This window comes from Convolutriloba macropyga, chromosome 6 (assembly GCF_964194025.1).
Source record: "Convolutriloba macropyga chromosome 6, txConMacr16.3, whole genome shotgun sequence".
NCBI lineage: Eukaryota > Metazoa > Xenacoelomorpha > Acoela > Convolutidae > Convolutriloba > Convolutriloba macropyga.
In genome coordinates, this window is record NC_134473.1 from 56,161,855 (window position 1) to 56,188,482 (window position 26,628).

General features: G+C 36.0%; 1 protein-coding gene across 1 annotated transcript; it reads left to right on the plus strand.

Moving 5' to 3' along the window:
* Positions 1–1,910: 1,910 nt before the first annotated feature.
* Positions 1,911–26,416, plus strand: LOC142341063 (type 2 lactosamine alpha-2,3-sialyltransferase-like). Its single transcript, XM_075391907.1, has 5 exons — positions 1,911–2,158; positions 6,373–6,527; positions 20,022–20,163; positions 20,620–20,824; positions 25,571–26,416. Exons 1-5 carry the CDS (start codon positions 2,018–2,020, stop codon positions 26,017–26,019), a joined length of 1,092 nt encoding a protein of 363 aa, XP_075248022.1. The 5' UTR covers positions 1,911–2,017; the 3' UTR covers positions 26,020–26,416.
* Positions 26,417–26,628: the final 212 nt, after the last annotated feature.

The window sequence follows — 26,628 nt, forward strand, 5'->3', positions numbered from 1 at the left end:
TGAACTTTGCTAAGGGTAATTTGTAATTTAGTACACATATGAGTTTCGATATATAATTATGTATCCGTAGGTATGACAGGAGCGCTGCGCATTGCTAGTCTCTAATTATACGATTCATCGCAACTACCGAGGAAACAAACTCATTGCGTGAATGTCGGTTATTAAGAGCTTGAACATCACTCTACTCCCTTCTTGCACACACCCCACCTCTTTCCAACCATAACCCCGCACGCTCGGCCTCATTGACACTCATTACGCTGACATCCCCACCCCGCGTTAACCAACCCATCCCCTCCATTAAGCTTAAAATAGCCTCTATAAGCTGCGTCCAGCAACTGACGAAGTCAAACTCTCGTCAGTTAGTTGAGAGCAACACCCCATCAAGGTATTCTGTTGTTCCGTAAAGTTGTGGTATTTTCTGCCTTTTTGTAAAATCGAGGATGACTGAGGGTAAATTTAGTGTGCTAATGTTGAGATGGCGCAGGCTGTCGACTACCCTTTTGTATAAGTGTTTTTTTTTTAATTCTCATCAGATTTTGAAATAAGTTTTCTTGGCGCTTTTTCATTTTTTAGTCTTGTGAGCTCAAAATCTGGTTCCTTTTGCATAATAATTATCAGAATTGAGGATGGTCAGAGATTTGTGTTATTTTGTATTCAGTGTGCTTGCATTAGATATTTTCAAACATCTTTTGGAGGCTTTTTTGGCGGCGACTATTGAAGGAAATGTGCTCTGAATTCTGAGATAAATTTAACTTGTTTTTTTCAGAGAGAACTTGTTTTATAAATCTGAGCTAAGACTTTTTATTGTCTCAAAAAATTTTGTTAAATCTTCAAATATTATTCTAAAACAACATATTTCATGGGATGCTAAGTTCTGAGAAAAGTTAGACGTCACTAAAATAGAAAAATTAATGGAAAATGGCTATTGTATCCTGTAGAGTTTTACGATTAAAATTTGGGAAAAATCTGCAATATCATCATAGTATTTTCCGTCTTAGAACAGTGATTTGATGCTTTACATTTTTTCTCTTGTTCCTAGGCCCGCAATGGATTACAAATGGAGAAAATATTTCGTTAGGAAAGAGCTGAACTTCCCGGGTCGAGGTTTGGTCGAAAAAATAATGTAAGAATTGCGGTGAAAAAAATTATTCAGCAAAGCGCCTGCATCTTTTAGCGATGAATGCCGTGAATTTTTGTAATTGCGGTGAATTTAGTGGTGATTTTTTTTACGATTTGCGATTTTTAGCGGTGAATTTTTTTTCACCGCATTCGATTGATAGCGGTTTTTAAAAAATTCACCGCTACCAATCGAATGCGGTGAAAAAAGATTCACCGCTAAAATTTGCAAATCGTACAAAACTTCACCGCTAAATTCACCGCAATTCTTACAAAAATTCACCTTTCTAAATTTAGAAAGGTGAGGGCATTCACTGTTTTTTCCTTTCTAATATCAGAGCATTCAACTGAAATGTGAATGCGCTGAATTCGAGGCTTAAAAAATAGGAATTTAAGTTACACGTATAACTTTCAAACGATTTTCTCACACCAAAACCGTTTCTATATCTGAAAAAACGATAAGTAGCAACAGTTCCCCGTTTCTTGTCCCCTTTGACTGCGCATATATTGATCTTGCAAGTTTTGTTATATAAGTTACTAGTCAACGAACTGAATTATTTCATCTCTCCTTCTTTGTCTGTGTAAACGTAAAAGGAGTGGATATCCAAAATGGGGAAAGAAGAGAATTGAAAAAAAAAATGGAAGAAATTTTTGATTTCGCAGGTCCTGATCGTTTATCAAAAACTGTTCCTTGGACGGTTTTTATTCGCGATTTGATATGTATACGGTGGAGGAAATTTCATGTACCGACACAACGTTTGGCAGCACTGAGGAACAGCAGCAGCTGTTATTTACGCTCTATGATTTCACAACAACACTAAATATTCAGGAAAGCTTAAAAATCAGATCAAATTTGAGCACCAGCCTATCTTGATCAGCAAAACATGCACTATTTTACAAAATGAACTCGATTGGCATCAAATTACTGAAAATTGTTTCCATCGTGTATTTAGCTAGCTTATTTTCGACACTTCTGACGAAAATCAAAATTTTTGCTCATCAGAAAGCTCAGATAGCTTTTTCGCCAAAACCAGAGTTTCAGGTAATTGACATTCATTAAAGTATGTGAAAGTACCTGTGTATTTGTGGGTGTGGGTGCGTAAAGTTGTTGGCGTTTGTATGTTTGGTTCGTACGGGTTCCTTTTAGTTTATTATATATTTTAGTTACATATCTTTTAGGAAAAACTGTTTTATTTTTCGAAAAAAATTGATAACTTTATTCTGGTTGTGCTAGATTATTCTCAACTCCGTTAACAATCACTTCTTTATGGAAATTGAAAGAGTTTAGTGTAAACTTAATATTAGTGGTAAAAACCATTTAGAGAATTAAGTTAGTCATTTATGATCAAGTAAATTATATTTATTATATATATATATATATATATATATATATATATATAATATTTATACTGTATATATTGTATATACATGATATATGATATATATATATATATATATATATATATATATATATATGTATATATATATATATATATATATATCTACATGTATATATATATATATATATATATATATATATATATATAATATAAAATAATATTAACATCAATTTATACAATAATATAAACATTATATAAACATCAATATATAATATAATATAAACTATTTTTTTATTTGTGTATATATTTATATATACATGTGTATGAGGTTGTATGGTTCTATATGCGTGTGTTTTTATATGTGCATGTTAGTGGGTGTTTGTCTGTGTGAAGGAGTTAAGGAGTTTGTGTGTATGTGTGTGTGTGTGTTTTGTGTGTGAGAGTTTGTGTTTGATTGTGAATGTGTGCTCACAATCATTGTGTGTTTGTGAATGTGCGTGTGTTTTTATTTGTTTTTCTGAAGATTTGTTGTTTCTCAATAGTTTTTTGTTTCATAGAAAATGAATAAAATTATCACGGGAAAGAAATAGGTTGGGTTCTTTGATTTACAATTGGGTCAGAAAGAACTTTTGTATCATTTCTGTTGAAGGTAATAAAAATTTATATTTATATTTATCATATTTATATCCAAAAAGCGTTTACTTAAACCATCTGTCAATGAAATCTGCCATTTTTTCTTAGAAACAATTTTATTAATCAAAACATCTGTTCCATTGCTTGATTCTAATGAGCATTAAAAAAAGACCAAAATTGAACAAATTACAAAAAAAAACTGTCTAAGTTTCATCCCAGGCGTCGGCCAGAGTTCCGACAAAGGAGTGCTCAGAAAAGGCACAGAAATTAGATAAAAGTGTTTTAAAGGAGCATTCAAAGTAATTTTTGTTGCATGAAACTAGGATGGTTAATTCATGCTGTCATATTTTGAAGCTGTATATCCCAGTGACAAATTTAGCAGCAATATTCCGCAGTCAACAAAAAAATTGTTTGCTTTTGTTCATTGATTTCAAAAAGTTGAAAATTGAATTGATTTTTAGAAATAAAAGTCCACACGTTTGAGATGCTCTCCCCGCGGCTATCAGCTTGTCGGTCAGTAAATTGCTGATAGGTAGATTCTCTTTTGATGAAATCTTGTTCCAGCCGTGCAATTTGATTACCACTTACAGGCACTGTCTTGGTTGATTTGTGGGCTGAATGATTGAAGTTTCTGCGCTGAATGAATAACATGTTTTGTGGTTGATTAAGGTAGCTGGAAATGTTGGCGAACCGTTGGTCACATTAAGGTGGACTGTCTGATTCTCACAAACCAATGGTCGCTGGATTGACCTTTGATTGACATCCGGACCGAGATTCAGGCTTGATTAACCCGTTTCATTGTTTGGATTGATCGTTCAGCAATTCTGGATGTTAAAAGAGTGATTCCATCTTTTTGATTTTGTCGTAGTCTCGAACACGGGCAAAAGATTTCAATAAGTTTAATTCTGAATGAAAGTCGGATTTGAATGTGAATAATTTTGGGCTAGGATTCTTTGTAATTATGTATAATAAAATATAAGAAGAAAAATTCGATGAGCTAAAAAAGAATTCAGCATGACTGGGACGTGAATTTCGGTCCCATCCTAGCAAAAATTGTTTCTAAATTCAACGTTAGGCTTAATTTTGCCCTAGTTATATTGAGTTCACCAACTTGAGTTAATGGATGCTAGATTCAAGTTGGTGGAGAAATTTTTCATCTGACATCTGATTGATAGTTGAAGAAGATAATGATAGCGGCAAAACAAAATTAGAATCAAAGTGTAGTTTAATTTTTAGCCAGATTTTATCCACTAAGTCTAAGTTGTAATCTCCTCACTATATCATTTTTTCGTTGTCAATGGTGAGCTTAAAATGAGGGATCTGTTTTTGGTATCCTACATACAGGCTCCTTAGTGAATAGCAATTAGCAATTTTTTATTTCGAGAGGGCAGTTTTTGTGGTGATAATTTGAAAATTCCCATAGCTTTTTTTTCTGATAGCATTCAGTGTTATGATATTGTTACTAAGAAATGCCGTGCGTTCATTTTATTTTTCAACATTTTTCTTTTTTTGACAATTTTTTTTCAACATTTGAGTACTCTCGTAGGTTTATATAAGAACTAATAATATTTTCAGTTGAATCCAAGTGATTGAATAGGTTGCTGATACCACAGTTTTTCCATGGCTCCTGGATGGACGAATGCATTCTTTGACATCGGTCTATATTTAAAACTAGTTTATGTCTGGAAAGAGAGGGAAAATTAGAAAAAAAAATAAATTTGAGTTCTTTTTCGTGTTCCGCTTCTGTGCCATTTCAGAATAAAAGTTATAGTATTTAAGCCAACAGCTTGAAATGACTGCTGCTTGAAACTGAGACGACAACTAAAATAACTAAAGAGAAACCTACTTCAGAATAGAATCTCTAAAAAAACTGGTTTTCAGTAGCCTCGTTTGAAATCACTGCTTAGAATTAAAACTGCACAATACCAGCAAAAAATCTTGCAATGGAAACGCTAACAATGTCAATTTTTTGCTCTAAATGTCTTAGAGCGTCAGTTGGTCAGCGCACTAAGTAAAATAGGTTGTTAAAGGTCGACAAATTCTAGATTAGTTTACAATGTAAGCTGGTTTGTGGTTTAGTGTATGCTACACCTGTTCTTAATTAAAAATCAGAAAAACTTAATTAACTGTTCCGCGCAATACTTTTTGAATCGAAGTTTTGATACTGACTCCTGTTCAAAAATATGTTGAGTCGGAAATAGATTCTTGTCTACTAAAGAACTCAGTTTTGATACGTAAAATACATCTTTTTAGATTTTATCCAATGTTCTTCAAAGATTCTAAAGTTAAATATCTTTCAAAGTTTTACCAAAGTTTTTTTGATAGTCCACTAGAGTTTAATTTGCTTTAGGTTAAAGATCGCTCAAAAAATCACATTTTAAATCTGATGTTGATTCTTACGTTCAAATTGACAATGAAGAGCTAAATGGTCCTCAAAAAATTTGGATTGCCTCTATTGCATAACAGATTTTTTGGTTAAAATTTTACAGACCGTTTTCATTGCCCCATCTGCTGTTTCTTATGTCGCTCAAGATATTGTGATTTGAAAAGTTACCGAAGTCGTGATATTCCATATAATTTATTCCACATAAATTTATATATATATATATATTTATATATATATTTAATTGTATATATATATATATATATATATATATATATATATATATATATAAGTATATATATATATATATATATATATATATATATATGTGTGTGTGTAAATATATATAAATATATACGTATATATATATATATATATATATATATATATATATATATATATATATATATATATATATAAATGTAAATGTCAGATGGGGCAGTGAAACGGCCTGAGCAATATAAGCAAAAAATCTGTTATGCAATAAGGGCAATCCAAATTGTAATATTCAATATATGCAATATATTATACCTTAGCCAACTATTTTAAAACGTATTTTAAGGCGTTTAAAATCTCAAGAGTCAATCTCTTAACGTTTTCAGAGAACTGCTGCTGCGCTGCAACTTATGAACAACTGACATGACAGATTTTTAATTTGAAGTGTCCGAAAAAAGTAAAAAAGCGTTTTGTTTTTCTTAGATTTGAGATTTTTCCGCTGATGCAAAAGTCTCCTCGTACCCCCCCCCCCCCCCCCCCCCCCCCCGGAACTAGTGAGTCCATTCTTAAAATTACGCAATCTCCACTACTCCTTTCCCCGGGTTTTGGCGAAAATACTCAGCGGCTCGAATATAATAGATGTGCTTGGTTATCAAATGTTGACAATTTTGCATATCTCTCTAGGTATTCCACATAGAGGACTTGGGAGATGGTGACGCAATTGATTTTGAGCCAGTCCCAGACATCTGCCGAGACTTCTTCCCCGACTTCTTCTACGATTTCGAGAGATTCCGACTCTCTCTCGAAACCATCAACGCATCCCACCACTATGATCCACGGTCACATGAATTTATATGTCACTTATCTTTGGTTTTCGTTCCTTCATCAGATTGCATAATTATAATGGTTGACATAACTTAGGCTGACGATACCATCCAGTTTTAGCAGCCCGGGAGAATCAAAGATGATGAGATTAAAATGGTATTAGTTGTAAGGTTGCTGTGTTCAGATTTGAATGAATTGGCTAAACGGATAAGTTGAAGTTGACAATCTGACCATAGGCATATTCAATTGGTTTGAATTTTTTGATTTTTAATTTTGTTTCCTTTCGAAGAGGCAAATTAATTAATGTACGCATTGTAAAATAGTAAAGCTCGAAATTGGTCGTTTCATGGAAAAAGTAAGTTTTTTTCATAAATCTGAATTTTAACTCTGCGAAGTTTTCTTACGGAGATCTTTTTAACAATTGCTTTTCAAGAATAGCCCCCTTTTTGCAAAAGGGGGGCAATTGTTGAAAATATCCTCCTTCGATTTCTTTTTTTGCCTTTGCAGATGCGGAAGCAGCCCAGCAGCAACATGGCCGCAGGGCAAAAATAAAACTTAATGATAGTTCCACATTTTCTAAAAGACTACGAAACCGTCAATTGCTTAGATGCGTCAGTTGCGGCTCTCTGGGCTGTATTCGAAGGTGAACGCAAAGTAAGCCGACATAAAAGCAAGCCGAAAGTTATGTAATATATCAGAATTAATACATTGTTAGCCGTTACAATCAACACTGCGCATAGTATTATAGCTATACTATTATTATATTACTAGTGCATAATGTATTCCAATAATGCACCAAAGAAACAAAAAGACGTCAATTTCTAGACATATTGTGGGTACGGGCCTCAGCGGACCGCTGTCCATGGCCACGACTCTCATCCGCTGTGGGTTACAATCCGGAAACCGCGGACCGGTTATCGCGGAGAAGCCCTCCGCGCGATAACCAGCCCGCCAGGGGCAACTTAAAATGCCGGTATCAAAAAATGTTTCCTCATTTTCAAAATTCGGCCGGCTTTCCTATCGGCTTGCTTGATCGCTACCGTATTCGAATTAAACTTGATTGAACGAAACTTGTTGGTGAAGTTAGAAATGATAGCCATACTAGCAGTCATTCAACTAGCCGTAAAATTATTGCAAACTTCTCACACAATCAATTTCTGAAATCATTTAAAATTTAAAATACAGAATTTCGAGAAGGCGGTTTTGGGGATTGCAACGAATGAATGAACATACCTAGTGTCATCATAAATCGAGGTCTAAAAATGGATTACAGAGAAAATAAGCCAATTAACAGACAATGTCGTGCAACAATCAAGTCAGAAGTAAAACTTGAAAAAACATTGACTTTTGTCCTTATCGCAACCAAAACGAGTTGGTTGTTCCCGCAACTTAAAACTGATATAAAAAACTTAACAAACTGTCTAGAACAATGTAATTGAATCCTTATCTACATTCTCTTACATTTTATGGTTTACCCCTCGTTCAAAGAACAAAACCTTCTTTCCCCAAAACAATTTTGAGGACAAAAGTCTCCCCTGTTACCGGCAAATAGTTTCTTTGTTCCACAACTTGTGCGACGCACTGAAGAGAGCATCAGCGGTCAGTGCAACCATCAAGTGCCGAGCACAGTAAACGGAACCCGAAAGCTGGCAGCCGGTCAAGACAAAGAAAAGACACAGAAAAGACATAGAAAAGACACAGAAAAGACACAAAAAAAGACCAGCAATTTTTTCAGCGACGAAGCCAAGTTTGGGTTACAAGCGTCACCCCGACGAGATGATCTAGTTTTTTACTGGTTTCAGACGTCACCAGCAGAGGTCCGCCCGAGGTCTCAGACGTTACCTCTGATGTCCTGTTCCCCGGTTAGAGCCATCCAAAATCTCTACTTTTTTTTCGACAAAAAGCCTCCAAAAAATTGATATTTGTCCCCAAAAAACCTTATTTGTTACTATTACACCTCGATTCATAAACCTTGACTAGTTTCATTATTTTCAAAGCGAGTAAAGGCAATATTCTCATTTTTAAAGAAAAATCTGCGAAAAAAAACACAAAAATCAGAGAAATGTTCCTGAAATCAGAAAATTCAAAAAACACAATTTAGTTTTCCGACTACATATCCGTTTCAATTGCGGAAAAAAACTATAAAACCACTCTTTTGAATTGGTTTGTAATCAAACAAAAAGCCACTTTGATCGATATATCACATCGGTATCATATCAATGAGAAATGTCGCAGAAAATTTTTTGAATTCAGAAAATTCAAAAAACACAATCTAGTTTTCTGACTACCTATCCGTTTCAATTGCGGAAAAAACTATTAAACCACTCTTCTGAATTGGTTTTCGATCAAACAAAAAGCCACTTTGATCGATATATCATATCGGTATCATATCAATGAGAAATGTCAGAAAAAATTTTTTGAATTCAGAAAATTCAAAAACACAATTTAATTTTCTGACTACATATCCGTTTCAATTGCGGATTAAACCATAAAAACACTCTCCTGAATTGATTTGCATTGAAAAAAAGCCATTTCCATCGATTTATCCAATCAGTATCATATAAATGAGAAATGTCAGAAAAAATTTTTTGAATTCAGAAAATACAAAAAATAAAATTTAGTTTTCTGACTACATATCCGTTTGAATTGCGGAAAAAACTATAAAACCACTCTTCTGAATTGATTGTCGATCAAGCAAAAAGCCACTTTGATCGATATATCACACCAGCATCATATCAATAAGAAATGTCAGAAAAAATTTTTTGAATTCAGAAAATTCAAAAAACACAATTTAGTTTTCTGACTACATATCCGTTTGAATTGCGGAAAAAACTGTTAAACCACTCTTCTGAATTGGTTTTTGATCAAACAAAAAGCCACTTTGATCGATATATCACACCAGCATCATATAAATGAGAAATGTCAGAAAAAATTTTTTGAATTCAGAAAATTCAAAAACACAATTTAGTTTTCTGACTACATATCCGTTTCAATTGCGGATTAAACCATAAAAACACTCTCCTGAATTAATTTGCATTCAAAAAAGCCATTTCCATTGATTTATCCAATCAGTATCATATAAATCAGAAATGTCAGATAAAGTTTTTTGAATTCAGAAAATTCAAAAAACACAAGTTAATTTTCTGATTATATATTCATTTGAACTGCCGAATAAACCACTAAACATCCCCCTAAAACAAGTCATTGTCAGTCGCCTTTATAGTTTCAACTGTATAGGGAAGTAAATAGAAAGTCATTAGGCTCCACACCAAATATCAAAACTTTCATTTGACCAAAATAACTACTATTTCAATTTTTTTTGGAAAAAACTTCCAAAACTTGATTTTTGCAGAAGTCCTCGGTCTCAGACGTTGCCGTCTGCGAAATCCCTTTATCCCTATTGGTTTGAGACGTTACCATCAGCAGAAGAGGAGTTTTCGAAGGAAATTGTTTCCAGTAGTCACCAGAAAATTTGATGTCTTTTTTTTCTACTTTCAATTTTTTTTTGAAAGGCAGATCTCAGACGTTATCTGTCGGAGAGAGCTTTTAGAGTTTAGTACAGTCAATGCATTTTATAAATAACGAAGACAGAATGCAAAAGAGCAGATAAAATCACACAGTTTTAAAGAAAACGGAAAAGTTTTTGCAAAACCCGAAAAAAGACAATACACCAAAGATTTCTAAAGATTTCTACAATATGACTCGTCTCTGCAAATTTCTAGCATTCAGTAGCCCTTCTGTAGCCCTTCTTGCCTAAACGCGTCGCATTTTCACAAATATTTTATCTTTAGCCGTCACAACAACAATAAACTCCTAGAAAAAGAACAGGTTTCAAAGTTTTTATTATTTATTAGGTATTTATTAATCATAGTGTTCGGTTAGGGTTAGGGAGCTGAGGAAAATTTTCTTAGCTAGTTTTATAGACTTGTTGGTAATTTATTCCTATTTGAGAGAAACAGACGAGTGTTTTGAATTTTCAAGAAAAAAGAGTTTAATGTAATAATTATTTGAGTTCTGGTCTAATATTGGTTCAACTGCATAATTATAGCAAGGCACAGTTTTCTTGTAAACCACAGTAGCCACACACTAGTTCAAACAGTTAACGCCAGCTATTTCAGCGAAACTTGTGTTAATTCAACAAAAAACAAGCAATTATTTATGGCTGTTGAACGAAAAACGGTTAAAACGCGTGAACGTTCGGAAAAGCTTTTAGGTTTTTTTTAGTGCAAAAAGCTAGATTTAGCACACAAAACACATCCTAGGACATCACTTTTGAGCAAAGTTGCGTCGCTGGTCTTTTGAACAAGAAAAAACTAGGATCATTAGCATTCAAACCTTAGACAACCTTTTTTCAAATCAAAAATTTGCGTCGCTCCGGTTCTCAAAGCCGTTCTTCACCTTCAGTAACGAGCTGCTTCACCAACAGCATCAACAGACAGCTTCAACAAAGCAACAGCCACCAAGATGTTGAAGCAGAACAGCGCTGAATGTCAGTTTGTCATCAATATGTTCAAAGCGACAGAAATGTCAATGAAGAAACTGCTCGATCTCCTCGAGAAAACTGTGGAGCAGAAAAGGAGTTTCCGATCATTGTCTTTGATGATCAACAAGATCAAAGGCCAGGAAGCGGAGCTTAGGAGACTCTCAGAGGAAGTGATGAGACAACAGCCACATCAAAGCACTGCATCATCAATATTGAATAGGCAAACGACATTAATAACTCGACTCAATGAATTGGAACTGCAAGTCGATCTCTTGGACGATGATGGCCAGCTCAGTCAGTCTTCCAGTCGCATTAGAGATGATGTCAGCATGATCTCCAGCAGAAAAAACTTGTCTCAGCAATTAACACCTGCGCCCAGTGACGACAAGGAACGAATCCAGCATCAGCGCGATATAGAAGAAAAGCAGACCAGCAGTAACATCATCAATCAGCCGCCCCCAATACCACCACGGCCAAGACAACCATCGTTGTTTCTACAAACATCTATTGAACCAGGACTTCAAATTCAACATGTGCTTGAAGCCCACCAAAGAAATCCAAAAAAGGAAGTTCATGAAAGTCTTCTAAAATCGAAAAATAACTTTGAAAACCAAATAAATGTTCCCAATCCTTTTCCCTACTTTGACAAAGATACCAGCCAGGAATTCACATCTCCAACAAGATTAGGGAAACTCAAAATTGCCTCCACTCTGGTAAATAGACAGGTCAACGAAATTGAAACAGCTCAAATCAACTTGAGTGACAACTTTAACACGTCGCAGAACCTTTTGCCTCCAATCCAAAATTTGAACCTTTCAATCAACCACTCACTTTCAAACCCATTCAATTTGGTTGATCCAACTATTCAATTACATGCAGATGGTCTATTTGCCCAAAACTCTGCATTGGAGGAAACCTTAAATTTAAACTTGCCAAAGCAAAGAAACAATCAGGATTCATTTGCCAACAGAAATCCTCAACATCATAATTTTCCCAATCTGCAACAGATTTTTGGACCTTCTCAAGTTCACATAGGAACAAGTGGATACCCCGATAGTCAACTGTTGAACTGTGATCGGCAAAAAATCCCCTGCTTACCCACAGTGGCAAACAGAACCTCACATCTTCCAAGTAAAACTGATAAAATGGCCTTAGAAACCGATTGCCTACAATCCAATCAATGTAATAATCCTATATCTGGGGTACAATCCACAAGTGTCCCGCCAATTACCATGCAACTCATGGAACAACTGCATCAAAATACCGTCTTAAATCCTGCAGCTCCTATTTTTCAGCCAAACCAGGTAGCTTCAGAATCAAACGTAATTGAAGCTCCTCTGCAATTTCCACAACATGTGAACAGTCAACACGGCCTTGTCAGCACAGGCTTCTCAATTAATCAAAATATGGCACAGCCCAGTCAGTTGTGTAACAACCAGTTTATTCCTGGCTCTCAACTTCAATCGAACCTTCAAGCCCCAGTAACTTCCACGATCCATGGCCCAATGTGCATTAATCAACAGCTAAATCCTGTTGGACAAAATCAGCCAGCCTCTAATCAACCAGAGTTTACTACCCACTGTCATTCAACATATTAGCTGAGTACACTCGAACACTAATGTAACACAGGAAAGAGGAAACAATGATTTCAAACATTCAATCAAATTGCCACCTCTGAAACTTCAAAATTTCAATGGTAACCCTATCCATTTTCACGAGTGGATCAATAACTTCAACACAATGATTCACAACAACACTTCCATTACAGACACGCATCGTATAACCTACTTGCAGAATTCTGTAAGTGGGAAAGCAAAGGACTTGATTCATGCTTACTCCTGCGATCCATCTTAATATCAGACAGCACTGAATGAACTAATCCGACATTTCGGTGACCGTACTATAGTTGTTAATGCGTTCATTAACCAGCTCGAAAACTGGCAAATGAACCTCCAAAACAAGCAAAGCTTCATTGCCTTTTCCTCATTTTTGAAAAGACTTGTGCAAGCCTTCCAATACCTTGGCTTTACAGCAGACCTCCAGTCTACAACACTCATGAAGAAGGCCAAAGAGAAAACACCACATCATTTGGTTCTTAAATGGACTGAACATTGTCCAAGCTCAAATCTACGACAAAGTGAGTCGAGAAAGCAATCAAATAACCATCAGTTCTCAAGCCTCAAAATTTGTCAACTTGAACAACCTACAAACCAAGCCATTCAAAAGCAACCTCCCATTGTCAGTCAACAACGCATCAGTGGAAAACAGAAGAAAACATTGGAACTTTGCGCCTCAGCAAAAACAGCCGTCAACTTCACAAAACGTCCCGAATAAAACTTTTAACACAAAACGATCTTGCGAGAAGTGCAAACAAGAACAGCATTGCCACTTGCCCTGAGTATCAGTTGTGCTCACCAGGTGATCGATACAACCTTGTCAGCCAAAGCAATTTGTGTACAAACTGCTTGAGCAACAAACACCACAAACAATCGTGCCCATCGCAAAAACGATGTCAGGTTTGCAGTGGATTCCACCACACAACTCTTCATGATCCTGCCAAGCAAATCAAACGCCCTACAGCAGCCTTTTCTACTGAAAGTGTTTCTGGTAGCAATCCAACAGCTTCTTCTAGTAGTAACGATTCAAGTCAAAATCCAAATACATCTTCTCAACAGAAAAGTCGAACAAACAAAGCCCCCAACAGCCGTTATGGCCAAACTTTCAACAACCAAAGCCATCAAAACGTGCAACGACGTAATTTAAATGGCAATGCACTTAACCAATCGTTCAGCATTAACCAGTGCTCAGAAACACCGAAAAATTGGTATGAGCAATTGCAGCTTATTCCGGTTTCATTCCTCAAGGGGGATAAAGCATTCGATACCTACGCCCTCATAGATCCCGGTAGCCAATTCAGCTTTGTATTGGACGCCATAGCTGAATTTCTTGAGCTTCCCCAATGAAACTCAATAGTCAGTACCACTACAATTTCTCAATACAGAGAACAGCATGTCCCTCTCAAAAATTGTTGAGCCAGTCAGAATAACTCCATACAAGTCAACTGAAATATCGTTTGAACTCTCTCGAACGTTCAGCACCCCGTCCCTGAACGTCGCAGCTGCAAAAATTTTTGAACTTAATCAAATTTGTGATGCCTTCAACAGTTTGCGCCACATACATTTCCCAAATATTGCCGATGGCAAAATCGGTGCCTTCCTCGGTGTTAATGCATTCGCATTCACCTACCCTACACATGTTATACCTGGCAATCAAAATCAACCGTTTGGTGTGAAAACTAAACTTGGTTGGACCTCGCCGGTGAATATGAGAACCGTATCTCAGCAACCACTCAGCAGCCCGCAAGTCAGCAGAAGAAGAAATTTATTTTCCATGTGCCAAGAAACAGAACAGATGAACCCGGACTTGACGAACTTGTTCAACAGTTCTGGAGTATTGAAGCAGATGGCAATCAGAAGGACCGTGAACAAGTTTACACAAAACAAGAAGAACAGTTTCTTGATATTTTGAAGAACTCTATCAATCACAATGGTGAAAGATATGAAATCAAACTGCCCTGGAAATCAGAAATAAAGTTGGAAAACAACTTCTATTCTGCGCTGAACCAAGTCAACAGCCTCAGCACACGCCTTCAGAGTAAACCTTTGTTGCAAGAAACATACAATAAGACTCTCTTGTCAGACCTTGAGAAAAACCGGTGGAAATGCAAGATCCTCAACCAGACAGAATTTGGTACCTGCCACACCATCCTGTGGAAAATATCAACAAGCCAGGAAAAGTCCGCCGAGTTGCAAATGCCGCTTCAAAATTCCGCGGCCAATCGCTTAATTCAAACCTTCTCACAGGACCCGATCTCCTTAATAACCTTTTAGGTGTCCTGATGAGATTTCGAGAACATCCCGTTGCAGTCCTTGCGGACATCGAAGGCATGTTTATGCAAATCGCCATCCATCAGATTGATCAATCTGCTCTTCGGTTTCTCTGGTTAGCAGACAATCAGATACAACAATACCAATTTACCAGACTCATCTTTGGAGCAAATTGCTCGCCTTCGTGCGCAATATACGTTCTTAACCATTGTGCCAAAGAGAACATTCAACATTTCCCAGAGGCCCTCAAAGCCGTCAGAAAGCACTTTTACATGGATGACTACATCCAATCACATGCAACAGAAAAAGACGCTTGTAAGGCAGTTCTTGAAACAAAACATTGTCTAAAAACAGGTGGGTTTCGACTCACAAAATTTGTTTCAAACAGCTCTATAGTCCTAAACCAAATCCCTCCAGAAGACAAAGACAACCAGACAGATATTGTTTGAGTTCTTGGTGTTAAATGGAATCTTGAGAAAGACTGCTTTCTTATGAAACCTCTCACTAATTTCCCAAAAGATGCCTTAGCGTACACTCAACGTAAGATCTTTAGTCTTGTCTCCTCGATCTTCGACCCAATAGGGATAATATCGCCATCAACGATCCGTTTCAAAATAGTTCTTCAAGAACTGTTGAAACTTGGGAAAAAATGGGATGAACAAATTGCCCCTCAAGTAGTTAAACCACTTCAAAAGAATTTGGACCTATACTTTTCTTCACCAGAAGTGACATTGAACAGAAGTCTCAATAAGAGTTGCCATTCACCAGAAAGTGAAAATGAAATCCATGTATTTGTCGACGCCTCAGCTGTAGCAGTTGCAGCCGTTGCATACTTGAAAACAGTTTCTAACTTAGGCACTGATGTTGAAACTTGTTACTTAATAGGCAAATGCAAAGTTGCCCCAATTAAACAAATCAGCATACCCAAATTAGATTGGAAGCCGCAGTCATCGGAGTGCGCCTTCTTTCAACCATCATGAAAGAGTCATCGTTTCACATTACTCGCTCTACAATCTGGACAGATAGTCAAGTAGTACTTGATTGGTTATCGACAACCAAGAAGCAACCTGCCTTTGTTGCGAATCGACTCAATGAAATCCTTGCATCAACTGGTACTTACCAATGGAAACACGTTACCACCAAAGAAAATCCAGCTGACCACGTCTCAATCCAGACGAAATTCCAGCCAAGTGGCTAACAGCGCCAGCATTTCTTTCCACAAGACAGCTCACCGCTCCAGAAAACTCTTCGAAGCATGTGTTAGCGACGCATGAACTTTCACGCAATTTGTCGGAGCAAATAATCGACCCGACACGGTTCTCAACTTGGAACAAGTTGCTCTTGACTTTAGCAACAGTCTTCAATTTGGTCTTTCGGATCAAAAAGCAAAGGCCTAAAGATCAGCAGTATATAACAGAAGACGTCATTCTTGCAAGAAGTCGGTTGATCAAAATGTCGCAGCAAAATTTCTTCTCAACAATCCAAGCCCTGGAACGTGGTTCCAGGATAGATTCAAAGTGCAAAATCCGTTCGCTCAACCCAATGTTGGACAACAATGGAATCCTTCGGTCTTGCGGAAGATTGCAATTTGCGCCATATAACCTCGAAGTTGAGAAGTTTCCGATTATACTGCACGCAAAAGACAAGATAGCGAGACTCTATATAGAGCATACACACAACATTTGCGTTCACCAAGGAACAGAGCCAGTGAAAGCTTTTGTGCAGCAAAGATACCACATCATTGGACTCAGAAAAACACTTTTGAGTATAAAGTATAGATGTTTTCTCTGCAGACGATTTGCCGCTCAAAACATTCAACCCGTCATGGCTCCCCTGCCTGCCTGCCGTTTCCCGACAGACTCTGCCCAGTATCCTTTCGCGAACAGCGGAGTCGACTTTTTTGGACCCTTTTATATAGAAGATGCCAAAGGACAGATTGAAAAACACTACGGCCTCATCTTCACTTGCCTGGTTACTAGGTGTGTCCATCTGAAAGCTTGTCCCGAACTCAACACTGACACTTTTCTAAACGCTTATCGACGTTTTATAAGCCGCAGATGTCAGCCAACAACAATGCTCAGTGACAATGGCAAGACATTTATTGGTGCATCTGAGGAACTAAAAAGATCTGTGAAACGTCTCGACAACGACAAAATCTACAAAGCAGTGGCAGCAACGAACACAACCTGGAAGTTCAATCCTCCCTATGGACCTCATTTTGGCGGTATTTGTGAGCGCTTGATCCAGACTGCGAAACGCACTCTATTGATCATTCTAGGCTCCAGAAGATTGTCGCTTGATGTGTTCAGGACAATTCTGGTCGAGACCGAAGCTATATCGAACTCCAGACCACTAACGATTGTCGCTGACCTTCCGGAAAATGAAATGCCTCTCACGCCAAACCATTTTCTGATCAACAGACCGTTCAATTCTCTCCCACCAGGAAAGTTCGACAGCCAAGAACCCGCCAGTTTCAAGTCTTGGAGGAATGTGCAGCAAATGGTCAACCATTTCTGGAAACGACTCGTCAAGGAGTATCTTCCGACACTGTTAAAGAGGTCCAAATGGAGCGATAGTGGCCAAACACCACTGAGAGTCAACGACATTGTTTGGATTCTGAAAGATATGACTCCACGTGGAATTTGGCCCCTTGTCGAAGTCTACCCTGGACGAGATGGACATCACCGTGTGGTGAAGGTGAAAACGGCTTACGGCACGTACGTTTGCCCGGTCTCCGCGCTCGCATGCGTTTTGGCTGATTAGCCCAATTTTTTCTTGATCTTTTTTCGAAACGTTTTCTAGGCAACTTGGGTTACACCCTCTTCAACGATCTGGTCAAACGTCTGTGATGTGTTATTTGGCCTCCTCTTTCCCCTGGAGCATGTCGTGCAACAATCAAGTCAGAAGTAAAACTTGAAAAAACATTGACTTTTGTCCTTATCGCAACCAAAACGAGTTGGTTGTTCCCGCAACTTAAAACTGATATAAAAAACTTAACAAACTGTCTAGAACAATGTAATGGAATCCTTATCTACATTCTCTTACAGACCAAATCAATATGCTGAAGATGACCTAGGGTATAGATATCGGGAGGTTGGATTTACCAGGCATCTCAACCTGGGGTTTGCTTTCAGTTCGGCGTTTCCTTGCCTATAGTGCGTAAGAATTTCATAAGCTTTTTAAAATTTTCTCAACCACACTCCTTTGTGGGTCTATAACAGCCCGGGTCGAGAATTTTCCCCAAAAATAACGGGGAAAAGTGTGTAAAGAATGTAAAAAAAAAAAATACACCCCTATTTCTCCGCTCAATTAACGGTGGAAGAGTGTAATTACAAGAGTGTAACTTTAAAAAACAAAGGTGGAATGAGGTAGTGAGGATCGATTCCCCGACCTTCCCTATGTCCAACATGTTACTTTGGCTTTTTGCATTAACCAGTGTACCATTACACTCTCTGCAAAGAGTGTAAATACAGTGTAACTTTTTAAAATTACACTCTTACACTCTTTTCCCCGATAAATAGGAGTTGAATTTGCATTACACTCTAATCCCAGCTAATTAGGGGTAGATTAAGGGTAAAATCTTGGCCCGGGAGAATTAGAACGGCAATGGCAAATAATGGAAAATAAGGTTCCATAGGAAGAGAAAAATGGAGTTCAACTTTTTCCGCATCGAAGAGGAAAAAAACATCAGTTTGCAGCCCTTAAAGGCTAGTTTTGATTTCTATAAAAGACTAAAAATTTTTTTTGCAGTTTCAGAGAGCTGAGCTGTGAAATGAAAGGCGAATAGGAAAACGAAAAAAAAAAACGATTTTCGAGGAGAAGATGGAGGGAGCGAGGGAGTAGGGTTTAGGGGTACGGGTGAGGATGACATTAATTTATATTCATAAAATAAATGCTCAGGAAAAATGTTGTTAAATTGCATAACTATAATAATAACCGATTATACAAATTTTTATGCGAACAAAACAAAAAAATCTACTTTCACTGAGAGGTTTTCTACTTTTCACTAATTCTTTCAAAACAGAGAAACATTCTTTCAAAACAGAGAAACAGAGAAGGAATTAGAACCATTTAATTTCTCTTTTCACAGAAATCTCAAACCATTCTTGAGAATTTTTGTTTCCCTAATGACATAATCATTGTGTATAAGAAAACTACAGATAGCTAATTTGTCTAGAAAAAAGGAAGTAAACAAAAGTTTGAAGTTTTCCGTTCATCTTTTTGCTCGTTTCTCTAACCTATCCTCTCAAACAAATTATTTTATAAGCAAATTAGTGCCCCTATATCATGGGCCGTTTGAAACAACGCAAAAGTAAGTGAACATTATTATATTTTACAAGAGAAAGATCAGAAATTTTATTTAAAGAATACTCATTGACTTAACTTTCTCTGAGCTACTACGCTATAATCAAACCCACTTAAAATATATCATTTGAGATTTGTGTGATTGAATTCTCCCATAGCTGATTAAATATGAGATATTTGAGACAAGAAAATCAGAAATCATATGTTGGCAAGAAAAAGATTTTTTTCGCGTCTTTATATTCTTGATTGTCTTGTTGTATTACGGTTTACCATTAACTTCAGTTAACAGGAAAATTTTAAAAAACGAGAATAGAAACCACCAGTAATTTTTCACTCAAAAATCTCAAAAATTCTTAAAAATTAATTGGAAAAGTAGAAAGTCACATTACTTTTGTAATTTAACGTGCACATGTATGCTATACTTTCTAACAGCTCCTCCTCGTAACTCTCTAACATTTTTGTTTTTAATATGACATAAAATTACAGATTTTGTTTTTTATGTGACATTGAAAACGTAACAAAAACAAAGGCAACCGTTCAATTGTAAAATTTTACTTTTACAATTCAAATTTCTTTGATTTTGTTAAAAGCTCCGCGACTAAACAGCCAAGGTCTATATAACTCAATTTTCAGATTTTTACTTCACATCGCCAACCACATCAGAATTCAGGTTCAGTTTTTTTATTTCGACCAGTTTGTATATAACGAAATTTTTCGGATGAGTTTCGTGATTCGAGAGCATTCAGCAAAAAATGATGCCAGGATTCATTAGGTGCCGGCTTTTAAGTCCTTTCGAAAATTTAGCCCAATGAATTGCATTCAGTTGTTTACAGGGGTATGCCTTTTGGACTGACAAACACTACTCTACTACAGACACTGTTGGAGATACTATCAGTAGTCGAGAGTGTTCCTTTCCCTAGAATGTCTCAGAACGCAACTTGTCTTGTCCTAGGATCATCTGGCATCCTGACTCGGGTATTTTCTTCTCCTTTTTGAGGACGTTGCTAACTTAACGCATATTGTTTTGGTTTCAAAAAACTGTTGCATCAAGATTTGCATTTTGACCCTATTTTGGGATGTTTTCTGTTTCTGCCCACAATGTAGAGGGAGCATAATATTATTTGCAACCACAATGAGCACTTGTAAACTTTACATAATGATTTACTATGAATTGTTAGGTGCTTTGTAACGGGCCAAATAACGTACTGGAAATTAATAACGGAAAAATTTCCCTATTTTGCTTGATCATTCGGAACATACAAATAAATGCAACTTGAAAAATTCGGAAGATTTTGATGTTGATTTTTCAGTTTGGGCGTGGCTTTCTGCTGAATAAAAGCGACTGTTTTTCTATCTATATACTGTATATCGGTACCTAGCATCTGCTCTATACAAGTGGGTAAGGTTCCAGATTTGATAAATCTCTTTTAGATAAATATTTCTGAGACAATTGACAAATACGATTACGTATTTCGCTTCAACAACGCTCCGGTTCATACTCACAGACACACAGTGGGAAATAAAATCAGTTTCTACACGACATATTTCTCGACTATAAGAGACGCAGTCAGGAACAGCAGAAGAGACCAGGCCAATCAAGTCTTCTATGTCTTAACATACCCAAAAGAATTCTTAGGCAAATACACCCACTTGGTTCCTATTAAAGCCATTTTTACAAACTTTTCCATATTCATTTTTACAATAACCTGACACTTGTGAAAAAAATCCGTTTTTCTCTTAGCTCAGTTAAAATGTGATAAAGTTTTAATGGTTTTGAAAGAAAAGATCAGTGCTTTTAGACATGAATTTTAACCGCCAAAATTAAAATAGTTATTTTTATCCTTCGTTTTTCTCTGAAATTGAAGGAATCGTATTTCAAATTTGATTGGAAAAGAATTTTACTATCCATGGACTTAAGCATATTTGATTTTTGTTCCGACCCCACTTGTGGGGGAAGGAACTATATACTCAAATGGGTTTTTTTTTTTGTTCAGTGAATTTTGGCCGATCGATATATTCGTCGTAGAGAAATGTGAGTGGTATCAATAAAAAGCTGGTCCAGCGTAGAATTCAAAAGTAAAAAGATTTTTTTGAATTTCGTTTTTTTCGAGGAGTTATCGAGGATTGAAGTTTTGTGTGAACAATGGGATCTTTAGCATGATTGTTCACTTTTAGTACAATTTTCTTCAAACTAAGATCTTTTTTACGAAAACATTAATTCAAATTTCTATAAAAAGAATAAATTTTGAGTTCGTAAAAGTTGAATGCAAGGCGATAGAAAGACTAGTTCTGGTCTCATAGGGAAGTTCACTATCAAAAAAAAAATCGAACTCTAATTGAGAGCCCTTTTTTTAATAAAACTTTTCTCTTTTTTGCTTTTTTAAGTCACCTAGAGACAAGTCACATTTTATATCGACGTTCTATTAATGACAAAACTCCTTTATAGTCGAATGAAGCGCAATGAACAAAAAACGTCGTTTTCAAGGAATTGCTCATGTTTTTTTTGGCTTCGATTCTGAGTTTTCGTAATTTTGAATGAAATTTTGAATTTCTTTTTGAAGTTTTACTATTTTTTTTGGAGTCCTATGGTAGGGATTCATTGACTAACAGTGCAATATGTTCCATAATGAGCATTAAGTGAACATGTCTATTTCATTGAGGGGGCGGCTAATGGCTGTTAAGACTTAAAAAATAATTTTTCGAATTTTTTTTTGAATATTAAAGAATCATAATCTTATTATAGTGAATTGTAAGTCAGTCCAGGGGTGAGAGCACCCTCTTCCTTCCTACTGCAACCAAAATTAAACTGGTTAGCGGTTTTATCTTCTATCTATTGGTTATATGACTTCAATGACAAAAAATTTCAATTTTTTAAAATTTTTTTTGGATTTTTACGTATTATTGGTTACTTTTGAAATCTTATCACATTATCCAAATATTGACAGTTCCCATTAGCTTAAAAACGATGTTCTGTGGATGACCAATAAAAATTTTAAACAAAAATTTATGGTTTAAATGGCTTCGACACGTTCATCTTGCACTTTTCTACTGATTTTTTGGTTTTCTCCTGTTTTTTTTTGTTGTTTTAATAGTCATTATACTTAATGTGATCTCATAATGAATACCTATGCATGACAAACATAAATGTACTGCCACCGGGGCATCTTTGAGCGTTTTTATTGACTTCCGTTGAAAGCTATTGAATTTAATGTCTGTTAAAATAAAAATCATTTTTCGAAAATTTTATTTGAACAATAACAATTCCTAAATTTTTCTTGAACTGTTAGTGAGTTTCAGTATTGACTGGACCCACTTGCTTTTTACTGCGACTAAAAATATTCTGTTTAGCTGTTTTATCTTCTAGCTATTGGTTATATGACTTCAATGACAAAGATTTCAATTTTTTTAAATTTTTTTTTGGAATTTTTGAATTATTGGTCACTTTTGAACTCTTTATCACATTATCCAAAGATTATTGTAATCCAATTGGCTTAGAGAGGACGTTCAGTGGATCACAGAGAAAGTTTTCAGAGAATAGCTAATGGTTTAATTGTCTTCGACACTTTCTTCTCGCATTTTTCTACTGAATTTTAGTTTTTGCTGTTTTTGTTATTGTTTTCTGTCATAAGACTTATTGTGATGTCTTTTTAACTATCTATGCATGACAGACATCATTTTCCTCCCTATGGGTTATATCTGAGCATCGTCATTGAGCTCCGATGAAAGATTGAGTTTACTGGCTGTTAAGGGTTTAAAAATAATTTTTCGAAACTTTTTTGAAATTCAACCATTCCTAATTTTTTTTCGTGAATACTCTTGGTCATTGTTGGTTCTAACAGAATCCATTTCCGTTCTACTATAGCCAAAATTAATCTGGTTAGCGGTTTTATCTTCTACCTATTAGTTTTAAAACATCAATGCCACGAGAATTCATATTTTTTTGGGTACTTTATTTTGTTTTTCGATCCTTTTGAAATCTTATCACATCATCTTACTGCTGAGAGTCCCTATTGGTTTAGGGAAGAAGTTCAACGGATCATAAATAAAGTTTTCAGGGAAGAGCTTATGATTTGAGTTGCTTCGACATTTTCTTCAGGCACTTTTCTACTGAATTTGTGGTTTTTGCCTCTCTCTGTTGTTGTTTTCATAGTCATTAACTTGTTGTAAGGTCTTATTGATGATATACGATTGGCAAAAAAACTTATTGTCCCCTCGAGGCATCATTTATTGTATATACTGGCTTCCTTTGAAGGCTAATGAATTTAATGGCGTTGATAATACGTGTTTTCCCGCAATTTTCGTGCGTCTAATGTATTTGTTTATATTTGTTGATTTTTTGAAATTATATTGATAAAAAAGGTTTTCCCATTGCTCCTGAAAAATTAATTTAAAATTGAAGAGTGTTTAGTGAAAAGTTCATTTCTTTAATGCCTTCGACCCTTTTGTCGCTCAATTTTTTTTCCTGAATTCGCTGTTTTTGTTCTTTAGGTAGCCGTAAATTGCTCACAGATCTCATAGGCTTGTAATTGAGGACCGAATGAATGATGTTGCTCGAAACATTCAGTATATAGCGAATAGGTTCCTTTCGTCAAATTTAACTTCTATTCATCAATCAGATGTCCCATCGAATTTCGTGTATTTCAAGAAATAACATATATATTGATATTATGTGCCACTGTTGTTTCGTTTTTCTGAACGTTTATTGAATGGCCATTTTTTGCGTTTCTTTTTCTCTTCCTTCAGAACAATCGCGTAATAACAGATCCCAATGGTTTTTAAATGTGGCCCAAGTAAACTTATTTAATCTTTCAGTATAAATCCTTCAACTGAAATAGCAGAAATAACAACTGAATTAAAAATACATATTCAGATGATAGCTATTGATTTTAATGGTAGCAAAGGTTTGTGTTTTCGCAAATCGTTTGTAATTTTTTGAGTTTCTCTTTAGTTTGTTTCTATGGCATAGTCTGACCACAGACACGTGCTTTTGGTTTTGTAATGACTTTTTAGTAATTTATCAAGGATTTTTTTATTAAAAACCAATGTTTTTTAAGATTTTTGAATTTTCTTGGTGCAAAAAATGTTGATTAATTTTTAAGTTTCGCCTCACTGTTCGTTCTTTTTGTCGGCTTGTTACCTAGTCTCGTTAAGAAAACTTTTCATCTGCTGTATAGTTAGTAAAAGGTAAACTTGTGTAGTTAAGGTTTTATCTGACTGCATTTTGACGTTGTTACCAGGTGCTTTTAAATTTAGATATTCATTTTTTGCCGCCAAAATTTTGTTGGTGCTATTTTTTTTCTAGTCTCTTCAATGTCAGGTCACGTTGGTGCTGTAATGAAGCATGGCATTAGTAATTCAATTAGTAGATAGAATGTGTAACGATTGTTTTAAACTCAAACATCTATTTTTGTTATCTCTTGATTTGGTTGACATTTTAGTCAAAAATGTAGATGAGCTCGGGTCGGAACATCATGTGCGAACGCACATTAACGAGCCGCCTTGTTCTCATTTAAATTAAGTAGAGATTTTTATATCACTTTTTTGTTCTCAGTTTTGCGTTGAGCTTCTTGGTATAGCAGATCAGATTTCTTCAACTGTTCTCCTCAGAAGTTAGCAAGAAAAGGGTTCTGCGAAAAGGTTTTTGTCAATTTGAACAGATGGTCTAAAACAATTAGAGAACTACTTTTGATGCCTCCTTGATTAGTGCTGGGCTTCTTTTTCATTTCGGCTTTGCCTAGTCTCAACTCTGCCCGCTATACTACTCAAATCGTGCAAGCAAAAGTAGTTCTCACCGTTCTGATCATACCGGAAGGTACCAAAGGGACTACAGCCAAATGGGTTTTCGGATCTATTCTGTTTCCCCCCTCCCGCCCGTGCTCTTTACGCATATTACTAGGTAAAAATCATGCACGTGCGCCTGGGGTCCTACTAAGCTGGGGGAGGCTAGCGAAACAGAATAGATCCGGGTTTTCTAAAAATGGATGCTGAGCTATTAAAGTTTGATCAATTAATTGTTTCTAACATATCCAATTGATTAGTCGCAACCATAGTGCGATTCAGTTTTCACTTTTTTCTCAGCGAAATTGCTATTGTTTAAGTTCTACTATTGTTTAATTCTCTGATTTGCTCGATTGGCCATAATAATCAAATCCAACCATATTCGAGTTATCAGAACCTAAAATTTTCCGGAATACGGACCACATTCAAAGCAATAATTAGTCAGATTATGCGGTGAAAGCAACAGATTCTTCACTTCAAGCTCCTGATATTTTTAAAATTAAAACAATGTTTCTCGGCTGCTCCCAGCCCGGGAATAGTTCTGCAGAGATTATTTTTTCCTAGGGTAATATTCATAAAAGGAACCACGTTTGTGTACTTGTAGCCCCATTATACTACGCCAGTCCTAGGAAATACAACAAAATGAAGCCCCTTTTCTTCCCCGGAAACCAGAAATCGGTCTATAAAGATCCCTCCAGTGGTCGGATTTACCGTGACATGCGTGCTTACTACCAGTCATCAAACATCACCTTTATATCTCCGTTTTTGGGATCTGCGATCCGGAAACACCTTTTGAAAAACGAGAGAATTCGAGCTACCAGTGGACTTATAGGACTCGCCTTGGCTATTTCTCTATGCCCGAACCCTCCAGACATTGCCGGGTTCTCTCTGGGCAACAGTGATTCTTTTCCTTATCATTACTACTCGGCATTTAAGAAGTCGTACTTGACAAAAGTGCACAACGCCAGTTCTGAGACTCTGGTTATAAAGCGGATGTTTGGATGCAGATTGCTCGGGAATGACTTGACCCAGGGAATTCTAAGGATAAACTAACGTAGATATACCCATATTTTAAATCAATATAATACTCTTTCGTGTTTAGTTTTATCAATATCCATGCTCTTAAAAAATTTTGCAAAGATCTTGCAAGTCCGCACATATCGTTACAAAACTTATTGATGTATATCATGTTTTGCTATGCTTTTCTATGATAGCTGTCATTTTTCGTTTCTCAGACTAATCACCAACTTTAAAATAGTATGTTAGTTTTGATAACTCAATAACAATAAATTACCTGCCCACAACCGCGTTATATCAAAATATAAACTCCGACCCTCAGAAAAAAATGCCATTATTATGCAAAATTTAAGTGAAATAACTACGTCAACAAAAACCTTTTATACCAGGTAGTACAATCTGGAATTCGCTGACTAATCAAGACAATTTTTTCACATGCTAAATCTTTTTACTCATTAAAAAATGTGCAAAGACACATCACAAAAATATGTGTCTTTTTCGAACAATAGTAGTATGTGGGAAAACTTCGGGGCGTACTTTCAAATTTTTTACGCCAGTGACTGAATTACAACAAGACTATGAAGTTGCTGCTACATCGTCTTATACTATGATTGAAGTATTATTTTTTTTAATAAAACTCTACCA

Coding starts and splice junctions, on each gene's coding strand:
- LOC142341063 (XM_075391907.1), top strand. CDS start 2,018: ATGAACTCGATTGGCATCAAATTACTGAAAATTGTTTCCATCGTGTAT. Junction 2,159..6,372: donor CGCCAAAACCAGAGTTTCAG/GTAATTGACATT, acceptor ATATCTCTCTAG/GTATTCCACATAGAGGACTT. Junction 20,164..20,619: donor CATCTGGCATCCTGACTCGG/GTATTTTCTTCT, acceptor AATCTCTTTTAG/ATAAATATTTCTGAGACAAT.